Genomic DNA, 1,664 nt, shown 5'->3' on the forward strand with positions numbered 1-1,664 from the left:
TACAGGATACAGGGTACAGAATACAGGGTACAGGATACAGGGTACAGAATACAGGGTACAGGATACAGGGTACAGAATACAGGGTACAGGATACAGGGTACAGAATACAGAGTACATGATACAGGATTAAAAATCAAAGATTCAGATGTTAGGATATAGGCTATAGAAGATTGGATACATTGGACACAGAAAAGTAGGTACAGAATACCAAATTCAGGATATATCTATATATATTAAGTTGTACCTCTGTTTGTCTGTCAGGTCTGTTTGTTTGTCCGAACATAACTCAGGAACCTCTGAACTGACTTGCATCAAGTTTTGAGATTCTAAGTTGTCTGGGTCCACTTTTACAGGAAAAAGAATAGCAAAAATCGTAATTTTCGACATTGCACCGTTGCGCGGATAAACGGCGGGACTAACTATGACTATACCTTGGGCAACGCTGGGTTCCGCTAGCACATTATATAGGGTTTACGAAATAGTATACAAAATACACAAAAGAAAAGTACAAATTGGAGCAAGGATACATATGATTAAAGAGTCTTACCTGTTATCTGGTCAGGTCTTCTATAATTTAGTGTTTAAGATAGCCTGGAGTCGTCTAGTGCACAGCTAGGGAACATTTGCTCACCATATTTATCTTCTTTGGAGATAAATCATACAAACAGTTTTTATTTCCTTCCCTTCCTTTTACTCCACCATCATTCCTGAGAAGGAAGAATATGGAGGAAGATAAAGGAGCTAAACACTTGTCTGAAATAACTTTTCTAATCATTACATCTTTGCAACCTGAAGTTGTAAACTGAACTATGTATTTTCTAATCATTACATCTTTGCAACCTCAAGTTGTAAACTGAACTATGTATTTTCTAATCATTATCTTTGCAACCTGAAGTTGTAAACTGAACTATGTATTTTCTAATCATTATATCTTTCCAACCTGAAGTTGCAAACTGAACTATGTATTTTCTAATCATTCCATCTTTCCAACCTGAAGTTGCAAACTGAACTATGTATTTTCTAATCATTACATTATAGAGGACGTGAGTGAGACTCTAATAAAAACGCATAAATAACTTCCAGTATATATATTTCTAATAACTTATTACTAGAGGGTTCAGATTTAGAGTAAATATCGAAAATCACACGTGAAGATGTTTATCAGTACTATGCCCCGTATCCGTTGAATTCTGTTGAATCTTGTGGAACTTGTTTAACGCGGCCAGGCATCGTCTTCCACAACATCTTTGCAACCTGAAGTTGCAAACTGAACTATGTATTTTGCCTGACAAATAGAAAAGTTTAAACTATTAAAGGTTTAATAACAATAAGTATAAAAATAAAAAATTGTAATGATAATGATAAAAAAAATAATGATAATAATAATGATATTTGTTTTTAGGTGAGTTATCTGGAATTCAGGCCTGCTGTGAACCAGTAAAGTAAACTACATGTTTTGGAATACAAGTTTTCATGTTTATATTTTTTTAGAAGAAAAAAACTGATCAATTCATGTCTAGATTTTCTTGTTGTCTTTAATCAAATTAAATTAATTCAAAATCTGCATTAAAAAAACATCATGCCCCCCCCCCTTCTCCAGCAATTCCACCTTCCCTCACATCACAACCCTAATTCAGTAATCATTCTCCCCCCCCCCCCCCCCC

General features: G+C 34.7%; 1 protein-coding gene across 1 annotated transcript in view; it reads left to right on the top strand.

Annotated features, from left to right (window-relative positions):
• LOC111701603 (putative protein TPRXL) overlaps positions 1–1,650 on the top strand; it is a 27,508-nt gene extending 25,858 nt beyond the window's left edge. Inside the window, exon 8 of the mRNA XM_023472952.1 lies at positions 1,403–1,650. Within this exon, the coding sequence (XP_023328720.1) occupies positions 1,403–1,446 (44 nt within the window). The 3' untranslated portion in view covers positions 1,447–1,650. The remainder of the gene's footprint in view (positions 1–1,402) is intronic.
• Positions 1,651–1,664: the final 14 nt, after the last annotated feature.

Source organism: Eurytemora carolleeae, unplaced genomic scaffold (genome assembly GCF_000591075.1).
Source record: "Eurytemora carolleeae unplaced genomic scaffold, Eaff_2.0 scaffold371, whole genome shotgun sequence".
Classification (NCBI taxonomy): Eukaryota; Metazoa; Arthropoda; class Copepoda; order Calanoida; family Temoridae; genus Eurytemora; species Eurytemora carolleeae.